The sequence below is a fragment of the Petaurus breviceps genome, unplaced genomic scaffold (assembly GCF_028583685.1).
Source record: "Petaurus breviceps papuanus isolate PSGF00001 unplaced genomic scaffold, PetGlider_PUasm1.0 138, whole genome shotgun sequence".
Classification (NCBI taxonomy): domain Eukaryota; kingdom Metazoa; phylum Chordata; class Mammalia; order Diprotodontia; family Petauridae; genus Petaurus; species Petaurus breviceps.
The window spans coordinates 25,010,521-25,029,933 of NW_027185694.1; the positions used below are offsets into that span (position 1 = coordinate 25,010,521).

Genomic DNA, 19,413 nt, shown 5'->3' on the forward strand with positions numbered 1-19,413 from the left:
CTCTCTCACACACACACACACACACACACACACACACACACCACACTATGCATCGCGAATTTCTCTCGAAGTAACTTTCTATGTATATGAACAGAAAAGACCCCAGGGGGAGTGAAGGGAGTAACAGGCTCACCCCTTGAAAGCTTAGCTCGGGAGATTTTCCTCGGCCCTCCTGCAACCTGCATCATTTCTTCAAGTTCGCTGGTAAAATAAGTAAAATAAGGAAGGACCTGTCACCGCCTGATCAAATGGAGCTTCGGCAACCCTTCAAGGCCCCCGCCGCCGCCACCAGCAAAAACCAAACAAGCAAGCAAACCACCACCACCAGCAGCAACAAGTCAGTCCAAGTCTCACCCCCTTTCTCTCCTTCTGTCTTGCACTCTAGAGGTACTCAGTTATTGGGGGATGGGGGCTTATCCAGCTTGATTCACGGTGCCGGTGTCCTCGACCTGTAAGATTCTAGTAACTTCCAGGTCTGCAATTCTAAATTCATCAGTTCGCGTCTTAGCTCCCATCCTTGTCCTGCATGCACAAGCTCTCTTAAATCGTCTGGGGGCGAGACATACTTGGAAGTTGCTCGTTCTCTTCCCCACATCTTCCCACAAGGGGGATTTAAAAACCAAACCAAACAAATCCGGACCAGCCACCTAGACTCTGCTCTGCTCTAGCTCCCCACTGAGGTTTTTCCTTCTTCCAATACTCGTCTCTGCACCCACAATCCCTTAGACCCCCACAACTTACACATCTCTCCATCTTCTTCCCCAGCGCCCTTATACGCCTCAGCATCAGGTAGCGTTTTCCCTGAAACCTTACACCCTGGCCCTGGAACCCCTTAGCCTTGCAGTAGATCTGGATGGAGCCCCCCAGCCTGGGTGGGTGGGATAAAGGTGGGGAGGGGGTTATTGATTTTATTTTTAGTTCTACTTGATCTTTTTGCCCTCTCGATTCCGCCAGCATATCCTATGTAACTTGGAGCAAGCAAAATAGTGCCAGTATCTCCTGCTCGGTCTCAAGGACGAAGAAATCCCCGAAAACCAAAACTTCTCTCCAACCCCCACCCCTGTCTCTTGTTGATTCTGGAAATCTGGCTTTAAGGACAAGGGTGCTGTGAATTTTAAGAAAACGGACCAAGTCTTTATCCTAGGTGGATAGTTAACACTCACTGTTCTTTACCCGACTAACAACTGAAGTTGCAAAAAAATCTCCGCGTCAGTCACGCAAAAGGTCTGAAATCTCAGGTTCCCTAGTCTTAACTACAGTCAAGATCCCATGGAAGCTCTACCAGTTTTGGTTTAGCGGCTTCTAACTAAACACAGGAGAATCTGCATCCTAAATAGTCTGTAACCTCTCTTCGGGCCTCAGTTTCCTCACCTGGAAAATAAAGGGGGTGGTTTAGATGGCCCTTAAAGTCCCTTCCATTCTAAGTCTGCGATCCCATGGTCTTTGCAAAAGATTGTAAGAGCGGTAAGAGAGTTGTATAGGTGATCCTATAAAAACTCTCCTCATTTTGATTGCTCCACTGATGTCTTCCTAATTTCCCTCCACCCCAAGAAAAAGAACATTGCATCTTGTATGCATTTAAAAAAAAGTAAAAATTTGGTACCTTCTTGACTTACGTAGTTTCTGTTAAAAAGTCGGTTTGAAACATGCGGGTGCGTACACACATACATACATTCACATACACAGCCATACACATACTCATCTCACGTGGTTAAAATAAGAAGGCAGGGGAGGGGGTGTCTGTGAGTGAACTGGTAAAGGGACCGCTCTTTCTTTAAGAGTTGGGTAGGTGGGTAAAGCCAGGCTGCTTATGCAAATGATCCCATCGCCCCGAAGGCCAATTGGGAGACGGGGAGTGGGCGTGGTTCCCCGCCCGCTGCTTAAAGAAACTTGTTGCAGGGTCCGCGAAGTGGAGATTGCGCTTTGAAACCATATCGGTGTTGGCTGTGGCTGCTGCTGGGAAACTCAAGGGTAGTGGTGACCGAGACAGCGGCAGCAGCGGCGGCGGCGGCGGCGGCGGCGGCGGAGGAGGTTGCAGCCCTACCTCCGTAACCCAGGAGAGGACAAGGGGGAGGGGTGGCTGTGGTCCTCGGCGCAGCCCGTGAAGACAGTCGCGGCCGCCACAACTGCAGGGCACATCTGCCACCCATCTGGGGGGGCGGACCCGTAGGCTAAGGAGCTGCGGGTGGCGCGAGTTCTTCTAGCTCCAGAAGCGCAGGGAGCAGCAGATCCCAGATCCCAGAGCTGGGTAAGAGAGCTGTGCCCGGCGCGCCCCAGTGGGGTCCGCGGCTCCTGCCCCTTTAAGCTCGGAGGAGAAAAGAGAACGAGCAGTGAAAGACAACCCGATCCTTCCGGACACTGTCTTTGCAGACCCAGACGCTGCTCCTGCTGTCCAGAGTCGGCTCAAATGCGCCCACCCAAGTGATTTTTTTTTTTTTTTACCCCTTTAGTCTTAAAAGTTCTACGCTTAAGTTGCAAGATTTGTTTGTTTTGATTTGCCTTTCCGTTTCGCGCATCTGCCCGCGCCGTTCTCTTCTTATTACGTCCCAAATGCTCAACATGACCGAAGAACACGAGAAGACTCTGGAGCCTCCATGCAGCCCTTCGGGTACTACCAGCTCCATGTCGCACGTGGAGGACTCGGACTCCGACACGCCGCTGTCCCCGGCCGGCTCTGAGGGCCTGGGCTGCTCGTCTGGGACCGGTCCCCGGCAGGCTGGCGGGGGCGCGGCGCTGGGCTCCAAGGTGGACCCGGGCGAAGTGGACGATCGTTTCCCCGCGTGCATCCGCGACGCCGTCTCACAGGTGCTCAAGGGCTACGACTGGAGTCTGGTGCCCATGCCCGTGCGAGGTAACGGCTCACTCAAGGCTAAACCTCACGTTAAGCGGCCCATGAACGCCTTCATGGTGTGGGCACAGGCTGCTCGCAGGAAGCTGGCTGACCAGTACCCGCATCTGCACAACGCCGAGCTCAGCAAGACCCTGGGAAAACTGTGGCGGTGAGTGACCTGGGGAACACTGGGGAGGGATCGGAGGACCACGGACTCGATTCAGAGAAGGGAGAAGAGGCAGGAGGAGACAGAGGGACACTCCTGACAGAACAGTCCTCCCAGACTAGAAATGTAATTAGAAATTCAATGTAACAAATACTTGATGGAGTTATTTTTGTGCAAGGTCCTCTGTGCTGGACTGAGGGAGATGCAAAGATAAATAGTAACTGGTTCTTACCCATCCAGAGATTAGAATCAGAGTGCTTTTGGTAATCAACTTTAGAGCTAGAAGAACCCTTAAAGATCACCTCTAGACTGACTCTTTCGTTATTACAAATAGGGAAAATGAAGCCCAAAGAAGTGACCTACCCAAGGTGATACATCTAGTAAAACAGCCTTGGGTATTCTTGATAGTAGAAGTCTGGAAACCCTTCTTCCTTGCCAGTTTTATAGTTACTGACAAGGGTTAAAAAGTGCATGTGAATATCCCTCCCTCTGGGTGATCTGAAAAGTTTGTCCTTTTTCTCCTCGAGCTTACCCAAAATGTTACTAGAACCCATGAAAGATAAGTAGGAGATAGATCTGGGAGCCCAAAGTCGAACCAACTTGATTCCCTGGTCCCTAGAGGGCTAGCTTTGTGGCGCCTTTGTCCACAAAGCTTTTAGGGTGTCTCAGAGCTGAGGCTGAAAGGACAGTGACCTTTCCACATTCATACATTGGCCCCTTCCCTCCCTCCAACTAGTGCTAGACCTGAATAATTAAGGGGGCTTAGGGGAGGGGATATTAGGGTGTGTGCTCTCTGTGTGTAAATGAAAGCATCTTTCTTTTAAATGGTCCAGAAGAGACAGAAAAAAAAAAAAACAACAAACAAACCCTTTTATGTCTGTCTCTCGGTTCTGAGGAGCTGAGTCTTCAGAACTCAAACTTCGTGGGGAAATTGGGGCAGTGATAAGGGTAATTTTAAAGGGCCATCCTTAAGCCTGGGTTAAGCAAGTACAACTCAAAAGATTCCGAAGAGCAAAGGGATGAAGGTGGTTCGGTAGAGTCACCTCTTGATATGTATAGGCTGTTTTGGATAGGACCACCCCACGGAGTGAACTCTGCCCGGGTGAGGATTTGGCTCCAACGGCTCTATTAACCTAGAGTTTGGACCCTTATTTTGAACAGAAGGGATACTGTGGTTGAAATCTAAAGAGGAGGAGGAGGGTGGGGGTGGGGGGAGTGAGGGAACAGTTCCAAGAACCAGAGTTCCCTGCTCCCCTGGACAATTTATAGGGTTGGTCTGAGTGGAAAAATACCCTCTGGCAAGACCTGAAGCAGTTCTGTGTTCTTTGGGGGTCTGAGTATATTTTGACAACATCTCCAGGTATCCAAATACGCTGCTCCCTAGAGAAGCCTCAAGGGCTAAATCTGGTAACTCTGAATACATATTCAGGGCTGATACAGCACAAAAACCTCTTCAGTGAATTTGAAGCTAAATTTGGGGGATTGATTTATTACATTTCCCACCAAGCCACCAAACAGACTGGCTTTGTTTCATCTGATCTCCAGGGTACCTAGCACAGTACCAATTAAATTACATTAAATTAAACTCAACATTTATTAAGGGTCTACTTATGTACAAATCACTAGGCTAGGTGCTAGAGAAACAAAGACAGGAGTGAAGCACTGAGGATATACTCAGATACCCCAAGTAAATAGGACTTCTTGACTATCCCACAAACTGAGTTATGTCTATCTCCAGTTCCCCAAGACAGATCTAGAACTGCTGGAGCACTTCGGTCTTAAAGAGAAAGTTTTTGCTCTCCTTTGGGAAGTTTTTCGGAGTTTCTGTGTGACCTATCTAAATCTGTCTTTCAGCAGCACAGTCCAGATTGTGGCCCTAGTCTTTCTAGCTTTATTTGTATTTTACAAATTAGTTCTCAACAATATTTCAAGCTTCTCTGCCCCCCACAACATTTCCCCCACCCCAGTGGAAATGAATGAACCAAGGTGGAAGAGGAGTGGATATTTTGGGAAGGAGGCCTTGCTATACAGAATCACTGCCCTTTCATTTAACTCAGAAGAATGAGGCTGAATTACTTTCTTTCTCCTCTCTGAATCTGAACTTAGAGATTACTGTCACTTTTGATTGTTCTTTCTGCTTGTCTTCAAGCCTTTATAGTTGGTGTATATATTTAGATTTTTAAAATAATTGTCAAGCGTTTGGGCTTACAAAAACATTCTGACTTTCATTTCCATGTCGCAGGAGAAGGGTTTTTAAAACAGAGTAGCAGTCGTAATGGGTATCAGACAATATGTTTGGGGAAAGTTGTTAATGATTACGGTCCATCCTTCTGTAGGGTCTGGACAGCTTTGAATGTGTTTATACACAATGTATGTTGGTATTCAGGATATAACCCATTTTACTCCTTTGACAGTCACCCTCTGGGCCCCAGCATCCCCAGCCTTAAAAAGAGGCAATTGGTCTGATTCCTAATACTCTTTCGCAGCTCCAAAGTTTCTATACATTTTAACAGGCTTCACATTTGTAACTTGAGGATAAATTTCTACAAAGTATTGAGTTGCCTGGTTTACTCTTGTGATATTTCTCAGTGAAGGCTGATCACATTTGCCTTCATGTTTTTGTCCTAATTTATAATCAAAGAACAGTCAGCCCTGCCAGTTCTGTTAGTTCTAATGCATCACTTCCCAGAAAGTAATACTTTTTTGTCTCACAGCAGAATGCATTGACCCCAGATGCCCAAAATAAAGACATTCTCCGATCACCGTTGGTTTTAATGGGACTGTTTATAAAATATATAAGCAGGAAAAGTAAGATGAAATGTTTGGTGATTATTTAAGTGCTTATTTCTTTGAAAGCAAATCAACAAAAATACAAATTAGGCTGAAATGTGAAACTTCAGTAGGCTCTCTCAGTTCTCATTTTTACCATGTAGTAAATGTTTGAACCTACAGCCAGTGGAGAAGAGTGCTGTGTAAAGACATTGATATTTGAAAATCCCAAGATTTAGAGGACCTTTGTAAGACCGTATCACCCAGGGAAGATATTTATTTAGATCTTACAGCAGACCCATGCTGACATTGACTCCTGATAAAAGAGATTTTCATAAAGTGAAAAGGAAAAGTACACAAATACCATTATTTGGGAAACACATGCATATACTTATCTTTCTGTATTGCCAAGCCCTTATTATCTTTCCCATTTAACTTGAATTTTTGTTTTTATTTTTACAGCTTATTGAGTGAAAATGAGAAACGCCCTTTTGTAGAGGAAGCTGAGAGGCTAAGGGTCCAACATAAGAAGGATCACCCGGATTATAAGTACCAACCTCGGAGAAGGAAAAGCGTAAAAACTGGCCAGAGTGACTCAGATTCAGGAGCTGAGCTCGGCCACCATCCAGGGAATCCCATGTATAAGGCTGATTCTGGCCTGGGAGGCCTGGGAGATTCCCACCATCATAATGATCATACAGGTAGGAGACCAGGAAACTCACCCAGAACTGCTTCGCCCTGAAGAAATCTGAGCCAGGATGTATATTCTCCAGCAGAGGCCCTTTGTAAACTGGAAAGGGAGGGAAGGGAAATTCCAATACAATCTAATATAGTAAATAGCAATGCTAAGCCTCAGTAATTTACTACCAGCATAAAGAATCTAGGATGGGAAACAGAATAGGACTAATCAAGGCTCCTGATTGAGGTTAATTCTTAAATTGTGCCTTTTAAGATAGACTGAAAGTTAGTCCGAAAGGTCTTCATAATGGGTCCAATCACAACCATTCCTGATGCTAAAGTGGAGCTCAGAATTGGCAACCTTTAAGTGTTGACAGATTCCAACAGAATTGCTAACATCCTGTAACTTCAGACGTGTTTGTTCTTTCTAGTTTAAATCCTGTCTGAAGGATTTTATTCTTCTCTTTATATTTGTATTGTTGGAATATAGAGAAAATACACACACATACACACACACACACAAGCACACTCCACAGAAATTTCCAATTGAACACAGGCAGCAAATATTTACTGAGTCCCAACTAGATGCAAAAAGCGCATGAGAAAAGATGTAATTGTTTTTGTCTAAATAAAAAAATCTAGACCATTTCAGTTGGCTAATAAAGAATGGAATTTACCCCAATTCAAAATTAAGCTTCTAGTTTATCCCTAGCATTTCTGTGAACTTTAAAGAAAAAAAATTTCAAAGGTATTAAGTTGCTAATGTCAATTTTACAAGAATCAATTATAAATCTAGAACCAGAAGAGACTTGAAGGACCATCTAAGTCCTTATTTTATGTATAAGGAGAATGAGACTCAGAGAAGTTAAGAGATTTGCTTTTAAGCAAACAGCATAATATAGTTAATAAATTGTTGATTTAAGCCTCTTTTCCATATGCAGCATTTTTTCCACTGCATTTTTTAAACATATTTGTTAAGAAAAAAAACTTTTTTTTAATCGGGAAACTAATAATGCACCATTTCCCCCCTATGCTACTCTAAAACAAGGCTTTGACTTCTGAAATGTGTTCTCTTTTTTAGGGCAGACACATGGACCTCCTACTCCACCTACCACACCTAAAACTGACCTACATCATGGCAACAAGCAAGAGCTGAAACATGAAGGGCGCCGCCTAGTGGACAGTGGCCGCCAGAACATCGACTTCAGCAACGTGGACATCTCAGAGCTGAGCAGTGAGGTTATCAATAATATGGAAACCTTTGATGTCCATGAGTTTGACCAGTACCTGCCCCTCAATGGCCACTCTGCCATCCCTGCTGACCCGGGGCAGAACTCCACAGCAGGCTCATATGGTACTTCATACTCCCATTCAGCACCTGGGAGTGGTGGACCCCAAGTATGGACTCACAAGAGCCCTTCCTCAGCTTCCTCCTCATCCCCCAATGAGCCAGGCCAGCAGAGGCCACACATCAAAACCGAGCAGTTGAGCCCCAGTCACTACAGCGACCAGTCCCATGGCTCCCCAACCCACTCTGACTACGGGTCCTACAGCGCCCAGGCCTGCGTGACCACGGCTTCTACAGCCACTGCCGCCAGCTCTTTCTCAAGCTCCCAGTGTGATTACACTGATCTTCAGAGCTCCAACTACTATAATCCCTACTCTGGCTACCCCTCTAGCATTTACCAGTACCCGTACTTCCATTCCTCCCGCCGGCCCTACGCCACCCCCATCCTCAATGGCTTATCCATTCCTCCGGCCCACAGCCCTACCAGTAACTGGGACCAGCCTGTCTATACAACACTGACAAGGCCTTAGAGGAAATGCCATCAGGATGGAAAGAGGGAACTTTACAGAGGAAAAGTTAAAAACAAAAAAACAAAAAAAAATCCCAAATGAAAAAGGAAAAAGAAATCTTTGAGGTCTTCTAAACTATATGCACTATTGAAGGAAAGAGGTAGAGGAATTCTGTGCCAGTTTTTGAAGTGCCTGCTGAAGTCTGCGGGGAACACTAATTCTTTTTTTTTTTGACTGCATGTCCCTTTGCTTCTAAATCTCCCAGCATCCTTTAAATGGACAGAGTTCTATTTTCTTGTTTTTTTTTTTGTTTGTTTTTTTTTAGATGACTGATAATTCCTTTTAAATAAATGAAGGCCAACCATTTGACTCCTCTGTGAGGACTGACAGGAACATGCTAATTTTGGGTTGCATTGAGTGCAAAATACAAACAAATCAGAAGGAAGTGGTACAAGACTTTAAGGGTCTACTGCAATTGAAGGTACAGACCAACCTTGAGGACAAGAACTTACTGGGACCAATGAATAATTTTCCAACAATTCCATTTTTTTTTTTTAAACAGTCTTGTGGAAATCCCTAGAAGCAGCTCTGGGGACCAACGATCTCAGTGTCGGGGGTGTTTGCTTTAGTCAGAGTTCTTCTAAACAAGGTTTGGCTGTAATTAACAATTTTGGGGGGGAGCTTAAAAGTGTTTGATTTTTTGAAATCTGTTAAATATGTATTTATGTTCTGTATTATTTTGTCTTTAATTAATGAAGTAATTTGTGCAAAAAAAGTAGAATTAAAAAAAATTAAAGACTGGAGACTTAAATAGTGGCGATGGGACAATTAAAAATGGTGTTATGAGTCTATTTTAACCACTGCAGCAGTAGTGTCAGAAGGAGTGGAGTGAAGTCTAGATTGTGTAGATGTCATGGAAGTAAAATTGACATCTGGATGGGAGTCAGCGAGGGGATGAGAGCAGTGTGGGAAGGAAGTTCACTCAGAAGGCTGCAAAAATGACTAATTCAATTCAGTAGTATGGTGTGGGGACAGGTCAAGAAAAGGGTATTGCTTTTGGGGAGGGCCCTTTGTTTTAATTTGGTCATGATGCCACTCACTTTTCAGAGTGTTTAACGAGATTGGAAGGCAAAGGCATCTCTGGATTTGGTAGATGCAAGTTCTGCAGTATGTGTCTCCCATGAGGACTGGAGATACACTTTAATTTGGGCTTTTAGGGACCAGATGTCACCTGTCGAACTGTGAAACTAAAACCTTCTCCACTAAATTTTTGTAGGTACTTAGTTTTAGACTAATATTTCATTGATATGCTTCTATTTCTTCCATTGTATGCTGAGCATATAATAACCACCTACTTTATGGTAATGTGTGCCTTTAAAACTTTGTAAATCTAAATACATTTGAGAGGTTATCTTCTTTTTACTTTTTCTACTTTTCCTACCTTTTTCTAAGATTATTTTTTTGCCTATTTCCTTCTGGGGGGAAAATGATCGCAAACTCATTTTTATGCAATCTATTTTTCTGTGTAAAGTTTGGAAAGACATTAGCTGTTACTTACCTGCTCTGTTTCACTAGTTTCTGACCAAGCAATGCTAACTTTTGTACAGATCAATTTGATAAAATTAAAAAAAATGCTTTTTATCTATCATGTGCTGTCTTTTTGTTGGTGGTAGTTTTTAAATCCTGCACACTGGAAATGAGGATTGGGATTTAGGATAAGAAATCCTGTTTTTAAAGGGACTTTTGCCCTCATAAATGCTCTCAGAAAGGAATTATTCAGCATATGCCCTTTGCCAAAGGGCTTTACAAGCTTGCATTCTTTAACCCTTACCATACCACTTAGAAGAAGGTGGGAGACAGACTGACAGATCTTACCTTCATCTTTCCAAAGAGGAAGTAGAACATTAGAGAGACTAAGGGACTTGCCCAAACTCCCAACAGCAAGCCAGGGGCCCAGCCAGGGCTAGAAATCATGAGATTTTTTTTCCCCCTGGTTCTAGCAACTGTCTTGCCAAATTATATTCTCTCCAAATTGGGACCTTTTCTTGAATTAGGCATGAATTTATCTTAAGGCAGTTCTGTTTTCTGAAGCTAATGAGGAATTCTGTAGGCCCCTTCTAGGGATCTTTCCTTTGGGATCTTTTGGGTAAATGGGGACTGCCCAGACTCAGAAGGTGAATGACACTCAGAAGCCACATTGTTTTTCCCTCTAAATGCCAAATGCAAACTTTGCATGGTGTGAAAAAATTTCCACTAGGCTCCAGGCAGCTGTGCCATTTCTTAGACTGAAGTGTAGACCGAAAGACTCCTAAGATATTTGGGAGGAGTCTGTGAGTGTGTGGCTGTCATTGCTGTTTTAAATAAACTTTACTCTGGCCAAATTATGGGAGCTTGTGTGTAGTGTTGCTGTGTAGCTTGAGAGAGAATATGTTCATGTTAACAATAAAAGCAAAGAAGGCCGAATATGGCTAACCAACCAGACTGCAGATGACCCCCATCCCAAATGAAATTTGCTGTTTGGTGAACCGGCTTGTTGCCTGGGCCTCATGGAAAGTGGCTGCCCCCAGGCCTCCTCCTCCAGTTCACATTTACAAAAAGTTCTGGCAATATGACATTATTATGTTCTAAGCCAAAGTTCCTCTCTTAGGGAGGAGACTTGGTCTTTCACCCTGTTAAGCCTACACGTCTCACGTTACATCCAGGAAGTGTATGGAGTTGGCTTTTAAAAGCATCTTCCTTTTGGGCAATACAACCTGTATTTCACTCACCCACCAGGGAAGCAGGGCATGGAATCAGCTGTGTATGGTTAAAAAACAAAGAAGAACCCCCCCCCAACCCCGGGTAGAATAAAAGTGAGGGACAATATCAAATCTGCAAGTATAATCAAGTACCTTTGTGTTGTTGGCATTCAGTTCTCTGGCCCTCCCTGTAAAGATCTGGAATAGTGCATGCAGTGTCCGGCATTTCTACTATTCAGGATGAATCCTTCTCTCCTCCACTTTGTATAACAAGCACATTACGATGGCCCAGGAGTCCTATTCCTGCCAAGAACAGTGTTTGGGAAGAGCTATGCCTGATTTAAGATGGTCCGTGAGGTTTGGGGTATGCCAAATCTCCCAAGTGGGTTTGTATGAGTGTCTTGGGATGGGGTTGGTGAAAGCTAGACACAACGTCCATTGGAAACCCCTTCCCTTTTCCTTTCCCCCACCACATGGAATCCGGATCAGCCCCAGCCTGGGCTGGGCCAGTCCCAAGTCCAGCAAAAGGCTGGGCCAGCCAACCCGATTCACAAAGCTTGTATATTGTAACCTCGAAACCAGGCAAACCCCAGGCATTGGGCTTGCTGACAAAGCCAATCCTCCTTTTGCTAATCCTCCTCCTTTTCAGCACTGGGATTTGGTTATGGGACTTGCCAGTTTCCCAAGGACTTGGACAAAACTTGCCAGTTTTGTTTGAAGTTGGCTAGTCCTCCTGAATGTTAACTCACAGGGGCTGCCTGAGCCCTCCTGATGGAGTCACAGGGTCCGCCTGACTCACTGAGCCTGAGGCCCCTTGGAATCTTTTCTTCATAGCTCTGCCACACAGGTTCCCCCTTCCTCCTTCTTCTTCTCCTCCTCTATCTTTTCCTACTTCTCCTTCTTTTCCATCTTCTTTTTCTCCTCCTTCTCCTCCCCCTTCTCTCTCCTCTATATCTTCCTCTTTCTTTTACTCTACCTTCTTTTTCTCTCCTCCTCCTTTTCCTCCTTTTTTTCTCCATCTCCTTCTCCTCCTCTTCCCCCTCCACCTCCTCTACTTTTTCCATCTTTTCCCAAACCCCAACAAGTCAGGCTACTGTTGCCTGAGCAGTTTTTCCAAGTTAAATGAAAAGAAGAGAATCTTTCCATTACAAGCATTTGTTGAGCATCCAATTACTATGAGCTGACAATGTCATTAGACAATGATCACAATATTTTGTGTGTGCTGGAGAGAAGAGGATAGAGCAGGACACAGCAAAACCCTCCCCACTCACATTCACTCTGCATCTTCAGGGGTGACTTCTGTCTCCAGCTCTCTCAGGGCTTTTGTCCCACTTGGATTCAAGGATTCTTCCCACTGGGTGAGGCTCCTGTTGACTTCCATTTCTCTGCTTCCAAACATCCCATGAGGCTAAGTCTACAGATATCCTTGTTATACTTTTCCAGAAGACTCATCTGTGGGTCTTGTAGCCTGCTTCTGTCTTTCATTAACAAACTTCTCATGTTTTAGCATGGTGGTAAATTCAGATTATTTGTCCTAAGGGGACCTACCAGCATCAAAGGAGGGACTGAATGGAAGCAATTGCTTCTACCTTCAAGTAAACTTAGCAGTTCTGATTGCATGGCCTACTTGAGACAGGTCAAGTATGTCCCTATGATGCTATGCCATTGGGTTGTGTTAAGAATTCCAACTACTGATATCTCCCCTCTTCAGTAATGACAAGATCATAGCTCTAAGAGCTGGAAGGGACCTTGGGGGTTTTCTAGTCCAACTATATCATTTATAGATGAGGAAACTGAGATGCAGGGAGGTTAAGTGATTTGACCAAAATCTCATGGGTAATTTCAGAGGCAAGATTTGAATCTAAGTCCTTTCACTTCAAAGTCTTGGCTCTTTCCACTGTACACATATAAACACCCATTTAATATTTTCATCACACTCCAATTTGCTTCAAAAATGCTACACATTATATGGGTTAACTTTTGACATCTCTTGGATGGGAGAAATTAACCAGCCCCACTCTGACATAGATTGTGCTCTTCCTAAGGAATGGAAAACTTTATATCTATAAGGAGAATTAAAAAAAAATAATAATGCCATTCATCATTCAAAGGTGAACTTTGTGATCAGTGTTGTCCAGATTGAAGACAGGGAGAAGGCAACAGTTACTTCAGCAAGCATTTATTAAACACTTGCTGTATGCAGAACATTCTTCTGTGCACTGGTGGGGCAAAGGGGGAGATATACAGAGATAAATCAGAGAATATTCCTGCTCTTCTGGAGCTTGCAGTCTAGAAGGAAGATGTAAAACATATACAAATTACTACTACATAAAGATCTTAATAAAAGATAAAGATATGAAATATGTACGAATACAAAAAGATGATGTAAAACATATGAAGATGTAAAATATATACAAATTACCATTGTATAAAGGAACACATAAAAGTATGTAAGAGAAGCAGAGACAAAATGGTTTATCAAAGTCTGAAAGGAGGAGGAGGGTTATTACCAGCTGGGGGCGGGGAGGGGGGGAATCATGGGAGTCTGTGGAGAAGGAAGTATTTAAGTTAGAATTTTATGGATAGGTAAGAATTAATCTTTACCATGACTTCTCAACGTCCTGTGATATTTCATTTACACAAAGGGTATATCCAGATATGACACTTTATGAATTCCAATGGGGAGGGTAGGAAGAGAAATCAGAGAACTCTTTCTCTCTGGTCTTTCTCACCAGCCTTTAGTTTAAAAACAATTTGTGAATACTGGGTCACTTTGGGGGAGGCTAGACCAAATTAATGATGATTCTCAATGATTTCTAATGCCATATTAATAGCCTCACATAAAATAATTCAGATTAACAGCTTTGATGTGAAGGTTCTTCAGGGCCTGCTTTAATGAATAGAAAATACTCATTTGGGGCAGCTAGGTGGTATAGTGAATAGAGCATCGGCTCTGGAGTTAGGAGGACCTGAGTTAAAATCTGGCCTCAGATACTTAATACAAAAACTAGTTGTGTGACCTTGGGTAAGTCACTTAACCCCAATTGCCCTCCAAAAAGCAAAAAAAAAAAAAAAAAAAGAAAATACTCATTTGTAATTACAACTTTTATTTTGTATAGCAATAGTTAATGGGCTAAAGTTTGAAAAAGAAACCATACAATTGTTCTCTTAAGGAAATCAAACATTAATTTTTTTGGTAAACTCTTCAGGATAAATAATAGCAAATTTTAGCTCAGGGTCATAAATTTGATATTGGAACACGGGATTATAGTATATAAGGTGTCCCAAAAGTTCTTTTGCCATTTTCTGTTGTTAAAATCTTAGAACTTCTCTAAGACTTCTGGGACACCTTGTATAAAGAACTAGAAGGTATATTAGAAATTATGCAGTATAATAATTCTTAACTTTTTTTTATCTCCTGGACCCCTTGAGCAATCTAGTGAAACCTTAGGCTAATGTTATTAAATGCATAAAATAAAATACAGAGGATTAAAAAAGATACTAAGTGTATTGAAATATTAACCAAAATATATATTTTTTAAAATTCATGGATTCTACTAGGTTAAGAACCAACATCCTTTACCCAATACCCTCATTTTACAAATGGGGAAAGTAAAAATGAGGGCTAGGGAGGGAAAGTGATCCCTTCAGCCAGGCCAAAACTCAAGCTATCCCCTATGGAAGAAAATCAATCCATCTTGTATTTAAAGCAAATAAGAGAAGCAGTTTCCTCAACTCCCCTAGTAACTCATTCAAATGTTTTGCCGTGCCAGGAAGTACTTCTTTTTATCTAACCCAGATCTCTCCTACTGTAGCTTGTGCCCATTTGTCCAAAGTAACAGTGATTTAGGTACTCAGTGGACTTTTAACTACTTGTGGCAGACAAGGGAGACTTCCTCAAGTCCAGTGGGAAAAGTTCCTCATTTCTTTTTTCTACCAGTAGAATATGTTTGCTACTTATCTCAGCTGAATAGAATGCCCTATTAAGAAAGAGGAAATTGCTTTTATGGTCCATCCGCAAATTTCTGATAGATGGGAAAAAGTCCCTTCTAGTCCTAATAGACGATCATTTTTCCTGGAATGTTATCAACTTTCATGAGTAGATTTTACTGTTTGGAATTAAGTTTATGGCCAGGAAAGGGGAGTTTCAGATCCAAAATGTCTGCCATCCATGAGGGGAGGAAGGGAAAAGAAAAAGAGAACATTTCATTCAAAGTGACTACTCTGGGAAGGGTAATCCATCCCATTTATAACCCTCGTTCTTCCTTCTCCACCCAAATATTATGAAAATTCTCAGAAGTCTCTGAAACCCTCAATTATAGTTTGACCTCAGAATTGTAAAATGTCAAATTTGAAAGGTACCTTAAAAACCATTTCACCTTCCTCATAATTGTGTAGAGGAGGAAACTGAGGCCCCAAGAAGGAAACAAGTGATATTAATAATTCTGGACAGACTATCTCTGGAGCTGAAGACTTCTCATTCCTGGATTCAACAGGGCAGCTAAAAAAGAATTCTATTCCTCCAACCCCATTTCTGCCTTTTAATGTACTATTGACCCTCCCATTGACCCAGCTCAAATTCCCTCTCTTCTTTTAAGCCTTTCTTGATTCCCCCAGCTGGAAATTCTCTCTTCATTATCTTTCATTATTTATCTGTCTGCTTTACATCTGTTAAATTTCTCAAAGAAATGGGCATAATCAGAATCAATGTCCTTACGTTTATCTCTTTCCCATTTTTTAAGAGGGAAAGGCTTATTTAAATAGGTAGGGTTAAAGCCATTGTAATTTGTAAGTGGTGCTATCTTTTCATCTCTAATCTGGGGTTGATTTTTGCCTTTTCTCTAAATTTGTTGGTGGTTTGGTTGCTTATTGGAATGGGCTAGCTCAAGAGTTGGTAGGTATTTAAGTATTTTCTACTCTGAGATGTGAATGAAAAAGGAAAGAATCTGACTTACTTTCGCAAAGCACCCCCCCCCAAAAAAAAACCTGATAAAGTTTATTACATTACATTGTTCTACTGGTAGACATTTATTTCATCCCTAATAACATAATAACTACTCTACAGACCATAAAACAACTCTTTTTCTTGAAATACTTTCTTGGGATATTTAAGTCTGCAAGTCCTTTCTGATTATATCATATGGCATCTTACAACTACTTGTAACTACTTACGACAACTTGGAGGAAAATGATGGAAATCACATTGAATTCATTCCATTATTACTAATGAAGACCATTCACTCAGCCAATAAACATTTTTTTTTCCCAGAGCACTGTCTCAGGCACCTGGGGGAGATACAAAGATTAGATAAATCATGGTTGCTGCCCTTTGGGAACTTAGCATCTAGTACAACACATTTATAGATATTATACAAAATGACAACGTGATGAGTGAATTAGAGAGGTCCCAACTAAGAACTGAAGTCCTATTGGGTTAAGATTATTACAGACTGGGGGAATGAAGAGGTGGTGAAATTAAGGGAAGATTTCTTGGAATAGGTGGCATTTGAGTAGGACAGCTGCTCTGGGTTGTCAACATAAAGTTCAGTAAGACAGCAGCTGTTACCAATATTTCTAATGAGGCAGCTAGGTTTCATGGTGGATAGAGTGCTGGACATGGAATCAGGAGGATCTGAGTTCAAATCCTTCCTGGGATACTCCATAGCTGTGTGACTCTGGGCAAGCTACATAACCTCTTTTGGTCTCAGTTTCCTCATCTTTAAAATGGAGAAGATGATAATAATTGCACCTACCTCATAGGTTTGTTGTGAGGATCAAATGAACATATATAAAATACTTGGCAAACCTTAGAGTGCTTATATGAATGTTAGCTATTATTAATGAAAATATCAGCCTCTCTTCTACTATGAGGCTACATATAGATAATAGGTTATGGCAAAAAGAGGTGAGATCTCAGCCTTAGCCTGTTAGACTGTGGATTGCACACCTTCTGAATTCTGCCTTGTGCCTCAGAGATATCCTTGAGAGATGCCTTAGAGACAACTGGGTAATGCAGTGGAGAAAGTGCTGGGCTTGGAGTTAGGAAGATGTGAATTCAAATTCAGCTTCAGATACTTACTAGCTGTGTGAACCTGGGCAAGTCACTTAACCTCTTTGCCTCAGTTTCTACATCTGTAAAATAGGGACAATAATAGCACATATATCCCAGAGTTGTTGTGAGAATCAGATGACATAATATTTTTAAAGTGCTTATCATTGTGTCTGGCATATAATAGACCCCTAATAAATGGTTGTTTCCTTCCTTCCATGTCAGAGGTCATGGAACCTTGGCAATCATTAGGTACATGGCAATGACAAACTCTTTCTAAATTAAATTCATCTGGAAATAGCTATCCCTCTTCTCTGGCATCAGGATAATTATTTCTTTTTAATATTAATTTGTACCCTTAATATTTTTATTAATAGTTATGTCTTTAGTGCAATAACCCTTTAGAGTTCATTCATTCAACACACATTTATTTAGCATGTACGACATGCAAAGATTCTTGTTTGGCTCGGCTGTGGGAGGGTAAGGAGGGAAGAAGTAGGACATAAAGAATAATTCATGGTTCCTGAACTGGTCCAGGCTGGTCTAGTTCCTCAGGCTTAGGACTGAAATGAAAAGAGAAACATGTAGACCATCGAACTTTTTTCTAAAAGGAAATTTGCTTAACAGTTCAATGGAAAGAATATTTAGCTAGTCTACAAGAATGCTTCAGGAAGATGAAACTTCCCTCTTCTCTCTATATGAATGCATCTTGTCAGAAGGGAGTATGAACTTACAGGGCAATGGGATGTCCATCAAATCTGAGAGATCCTGGATTCCTTGTGAGTTACACTTTTATGCCTTAGGTGATCAGAAGCTATGTCAAGGGCTTATTCCTCAGTTGAGACCAATCAAAATATTGGAAGTGGATTTCCTTTCTTTTAAGGAAAAACTAGCCTATCCCACATGGCAGAGACCATAGTATATGTTGCTCCTACTACAGGCCCTGCCCACAAGAGGTTTACTGCAGCTTCTCAAAGGGACTCACTTATTCTTAGTGGGCATTTAGAGTGCCTATTTCATCACTTCAACAACTGTATTTTTTTTTCCAATTTTTTTACATTTAGTTTACTTAAGTGGTGGTTATTCTTACAACAGCTCAGAGGCTGAGATTGACCTTATCTAAAGGGTTCAGTTTTATAAAGCAAGAAAATCCAGTGGTTCTATAATCAGAAGCAGCATAATTTTGTTTCACTGGGGCAGCTGGGTCTCTCTTCATGGGTCTACATTTTTTATTGATTCTTAAAAAGGACTCTTTAAACAGCTGGAGCATAGTGTAATTTGCTCAGGACAAGGAATGGAAGAAACTTGTACTTGAGAAAGACTTCCTGATTTCCAAAGCCACATAAAACTAAGAAGAGAGAAACAGGAAATGTCTAGTGATTTTCCTTTGATGAAATCTACTTGGCATTTTCATTTTGCATTTTGTGACATGAAATATCCTGGGAAAAACAGCACAATTTGATTGCCTGGTGATATGAATATTACCAACCCATGTCACTGGTTGGCCCTGACAAGTATACTTTGAATCTCGGTTTTACTAATATCTATGGGAAACAAAAGGAAAGTCTAAAAGAGAATGATATTGATTCTTAGTCTTCTATAAACACAAGCTATTATTATTTTATTCTATTTGAACACATTATATACTCAGACCCTAAAATCCAGAGATATCCCCTTAACATCCACAGTTAATACTTTAACATTACTGGGTGTCAGAGATTCCAGTTTCTGCTTTGGCTTCACCACAATATTGCTGCAAGACTTGGGGTCAGTACATAGATGAACCATACACACTATTTGTGTGACTACCAGTTTGTTGTTGCTGTTTGAATCAAGTTGATGGCAGAATGGAGAAGTCAAGGCAGCTGAAGCGTGGGGGTGGAAAGATAAGGATCCTTACTAGATTTTCTTCCACAATGATAGGTTCTGCCTAACACTAACCCAGTTAAACTGGAAGAATTTAGGTTTTTATTGAGGGTGAACACAAACTGGACTCTCTGTCATTACAATGGCAGAGAGAACTTTCTAAGAAATGTTCAAGAATTAGGAACCAGAGAGTACTCATGAGAGCAGCATAGTTGCCGTGGTCTGGTGTTCTGAACTGTTTTTCCCCCCTCCTAGAGGTGTGTGTGTGTGTGTGTGTGTGTGCGTGCTCGCGCGCGCACACATGTAGGCACACACAAGACTGGTTATTGATCCTCTGGGAGAAGCACCAAAGAACACAAGTGATTGCTGTGTCACTTGGGTGGTCTATGTGAATCTGTCACTGTGTTAATGTGTTGCTTTAAAGTCCAGACACAGACCTTCCGAGTAGTGAATGATGCCCCTGCATCCTCTTTTCAGTGTTGAGCTGCATATCTGACTGTGCTGACTGAATCCTTTCCCC

At 42.0% G+C, this 19,413-nt stretch overlaps 2 protein-coding genes and 1 long non-coding RNA gene across 3 annotated transcripts in view; 1 reads left to right on the plus strand and 2 right to left on the minus strand.

Moving 5' to 3' along the window:
- Positions 1-1,780, minus strand: part of LOC138177410 (uncharacterized) — a 7,942-nt gene extending 6,162 nt beyond the window's left edge. Inside the window, exons 1-2 of the long non-coding RNA XR_011172493.1 lie at positions 1,604-1,780; positions 134-201 (exon numbers count right to left, since the gene is read on the minus strand). This is a non-coding gene — a long non-coding RNA (uncharacterized lncRNA). The remainder of the gene's footprint in view (positions 1-133; positions 202-1,603) is intronic.
- LOC138177415 (lipase maturation factor 1-like) overlaps positions 1-19,413 on the minus strand; it is a 618,163-nt gene that overhangs the window by 290,031 nt on the left and 308,719 nt on the right. The window lies entirely within an intron of this gene.
- On the plus strand, positions 1,874-9,886 carry SOX8 (SRY-box transcription factor 8). Its single transcript, XM_069108587.1, has 3 exons — positions 1,874-2,999; positions 6,228-6,466; positions 7,525-9,886. The coding sequence occupies exons 1-3, from the start codon at positions 2,551-2,553 to the stop codon at positions 8,259-8,261; spliced, it is 1,425 nt and encodes a 474-aa protein (XP_068964688.1). The 5' UTR covers positions 1,874-2,550; the 3' UTR covers positions 8,262-9,886.

Excerpts from the sequence above, each read along its gene's own strand:
- SOX8 (XM_069108587.1), top strand. The coding sequence starts at position 2,551 with ATGCTCAACATGACCGAAGAACACGAGAAGACTCTGGAGCCTCCATGC. Across the intron at positions 3,000-6,227 it reads ACCCTGGGAAAACTGTGGCG|CTTATTGAGTGAAAATGAGA; the intron begins GTGAGTGACCTG and ends TTATTTTTACAG. Across the intron at positions 6,467-7,524 it reads CCATCATAATGATCATACAG|GGCAGACACATGGACCTCCT; the intron begins GTAGGAGACCAG and ends TCTCTTTTTTAG.